The sequence below is a fragment of the Ammodytes marinus genome (genome assembly GCF_949987685.1).
Source record: "Ammodytes marinus genome assembly, chromosome: 18".
In the NCBI taxonomy this organism is placed as follows: domain Eukaryota; kingdom Metazoa; phylum Chordata; class Actinopteri; order Uranoscopiformes; family Ammodytidae; genus Ammodytes; species Ammodytes marinus.
The window spans coordinates 2,408,231-2,411,413 of record NC_137222.1 but is presented as its reverse complement, the minus strand read 5'-3'; the positions used below and the strand labels follow the sequence as shown (position 1 = coordinate 2,411,413).

Genomic DNA, 3,183 nt, shown 5'->3' with positions numbered 1-3,183 from the left:
ATGACACATGTGACAGATATAAACTCTAGTGTCTGAGGAGAAACATGCTGCTGCTGAGTCAGGGGAACGTTTTCGCATCTGCCGTCAATACTGCAGCTAAAACAAACAGGAAATAACAGTGTGTGTGTGTGTGTGTGTGTGTGTGTGTGTGTGTGTGTGTGTGTGTGTGTGTGTGTGTGTGTGTGACTGTGTGTGACTGTGTGAGTGGACTGAGTGGGGACGTTTGATCAAGGACAGATTGTGTACATTTACTATCTGAAGTATGTGGTCTTCACTGTGGTTTTTCTATTTCATGATCCTGCTTACTACTTCAAAATCAGTAAATATCTCCTCACAATCTGCTACCTGCCCAAACTCTCTCTCTGTCTGTGTGTGTGTGTGTGTGTGTGTGTGTGTGTGTGTGTGTGTGTGTGTGTGTGTGTGTGTGTGTGTGTTCTGTGTGTGTGTGTTGAAAATAAAATTCAGTCCACAGCCTATAGGCTTTTATTCCTAACACAGCAGATTTGTTTCATTGCACACACACAGCAAGCTACAGACAAGTCGGCAAGATCTTGAGGAGATATTCACTGATTTGAACAAAAAGTGATTTTGACAAAAAGAATTCTCCAGAATCACTGACTCCACCTTTATTGAGTAAATGTAGCTAAGCTGGCCCCTACTCAGTTACTCTCCACACACTGCACAACTCATTTATATTCTTTCTAATAATAGCCTACTTTGTATTTTTACTTTTAACTAGCAATTTCAATTACAAGCTTTAATTAACTTTAATCAAATTATTTATAGTGGTGTATTGTATTCATTGTTACTAAGACTGATGAAAAGGTCTGAATCCTTCCCCCACAACAGGTAAGTAAATCAACTTTATCTTATTAATGCAGCCTGCCTAAGTTTACTGACTCTAGCTGTCAGACAATGTATTGGAATCAAACAAGTTGGCCTGCAATAAAGCATGAAATATTAAGCTTAGGCTATACTCATAGGCTATTTTTTAATTTTCCTATCCACCGGCCTATTTCTAGTGCCATACCTTGCGGTGTTTCTTTTCCTTTTCCAGCCGGTCCAGCCTGTCTAGCCGTAGTTTGTCCAGCTCTAGTCTCAGCTCCTCGGTCTCTGGAGCGATGTTTCCCCGCGACACCATCACCTCCAAAATCTCCAAAACACGCACTACTTTGGGCATCAGCCTGGACAGCGCCTCGCAGCCATACTGGTCTATTATCCGCTCAAACTCTTGTCCCACCACGGCTGCGATATCATACACGTCCATTACAGTGAGATCCGACACATTTTTCTCCAGGGCCGAACCGGAGTCCTCCATGATTTTTTTAGTTTTGCCGGGGTGTTGGCCCTCCCTTTACCCGGGTTTCCGATCACTTTTTTCGGCCACGGCAACTTCCTCTTCTCCCCCCTCTTTCCTCTCTCCCCCTGGAAGTAATTTTTTTTTTGCTAAGTTTAGCTAAACTCTGCCTATTTAGCTTTGTAACCAATAAATAAAAACACGATATAATCACGTTGAACAGTGTAGCTATCGCGTACCCATCACTACAGGCCCAGTACGGGATTTAATTTGATTTATTTGAGGTAAATATTCGCTGTCCGGTCCGGTCGTCCTGTGTTTGAGCTGCTGCTGGACAATATTGGAATATTGTCAAGTCCGCCATTTTGAAATATGAAACTTCCAGTTCAAGGTTTCAAAATAAAACCAATACGAATTAATACTTGACGTCATCAACGCAGTTTCAGGACAAGATTTTTTGCACCTAAATACTTCTTTCAATCAATCAATCAATCAATCAATCAATCAATCTTTATTATAGGCCTATAGCTCATTTTATTATAGTCCAATTCATTATAGGCCAATTTCACACAAAAATGCCTGAAAGGGTTCTAGTTCTAGACCTACGACACAAGTTCAAATGTCACAACAGCACAACAACAAACCATATTAAACAAGATAAATTACTTAATACAAAATATTATGAACAAGAAATATAATAAATAGTGGCATACTATAAAATGCAAGTGTGGGTGTACATAAAACCTATTAAAACGATATTGAAAGTGACTTAGGCTATAAGAGCTATTAGGACAGAATTCAAACAGAAGTAGGCTACCAAACTACAACACACTGACGTCTGTCAATCTACAGATGAATTTATTCAACCCATTTTCACTAGCTTTTATGGAGACTGCTTTATATATTTTTACCAATCAAGCTATTTAACAAATTTAAACATATTATTATGAATCCGCCCGGCCCCCACTCCACCTGTAACTGTTTCAATCAGGCTATTGTTCTCCTTCACTCAGTTGATCTGAATGTTTTAATAGTGTTGTCTCTTTGTCAGCTTGTTGTAGGCCTATATTTGCATTGCGTTTGTGTGTGTATTGTAATTTTACTCGGCACCATTGTAAATGAGGCTCACCCCTCGCTCCTCAATTGATCTTTCGAGAACAAAATAAAGGAAAAATTCAAATGAAAAAAATGTACAGCTTTTATTTTGAAGCTACTAATATGCCTGCTTTCTGTATTTATTCTATCGTACCGTTTTCTAGCTTGACGCAGCTCCGCTCTCTGCGCCCTATGCTTCCATGGTGGTGAGATTGCAGTTTGTAATGCGCATGACAGGAATGACAGACAGATGAGGTCGCTGTGACTGTGAGACCTTCAGTGGTTAGGGTTAGACACTTTGAAACTATTTAATATCACAGTGTGAAAATAATCTGGTACAAAGTAAAAGTCCTGCATTAAACCACAACAGTTTTTCCTATTATACAGCCCTGGAAAAAAATTAAAAGACCACTCCAAATGTTCAGTGTCTCTCGTTTTACTATTTAAAGGCATTATGTTTGAGTAGAATGAACATTTTGGTTTTATACTATAAACTACTGACAACATTTCTTCCAAATTCCAATACATTTTTTGTCATTAAAGAGCATTTTCAATAAGTAATGTAGAGATGAAGATTTAAGAAAAATCCAGACTGGTCTCTTAATTTTTTTCCAGAGCTGTATATGATGTTTGTGGATGAATCTAACTGCTGCATTAATGTGTGTAGGCCTATGTGTCATTTTCCTGATGTAGACAATGTGTAATACGTCCATTATTCAGAACTAATAAGTGAAGAAATTAGAATAATCACAAAAACATAGCACTTTATTCAGATTTTATGATATTTAATG

At 38.4% G+C, this 3,183-nt stretch overlaps 1 protein-coding gene across 3 annotated transcripts in view; it reads right to left on the bottom strand.

The window, feature by feature from the left end:
* rilpl1 (Rab interacting lysosomal protein-like 1) overlaps nucleotides 1–1,607 on the bottom strand; it is an 18,405-nt gene extending 16,798 nt beyond the window's left edge. For all 3 annotated transcript variants that reach the window (XM_080046498.1, XM_080046499.1, XM_080046500.1), the window contains exon 1: nucleotides 1,031–1,607. In XM_080046498.1, the coding sequence (XP_079902624.1) occupies nucleotides 1,031–1,318 (288 nt within the window). In that variant the 5' untranslated portion in view covers nucleotides 1,319–1,607. The remainder of the gene's footprint in view (nucleotides 1–1,030) is intronic.
* Nucleotides 1,608–3,183: the final 1,576 nt, after the last annotated feature.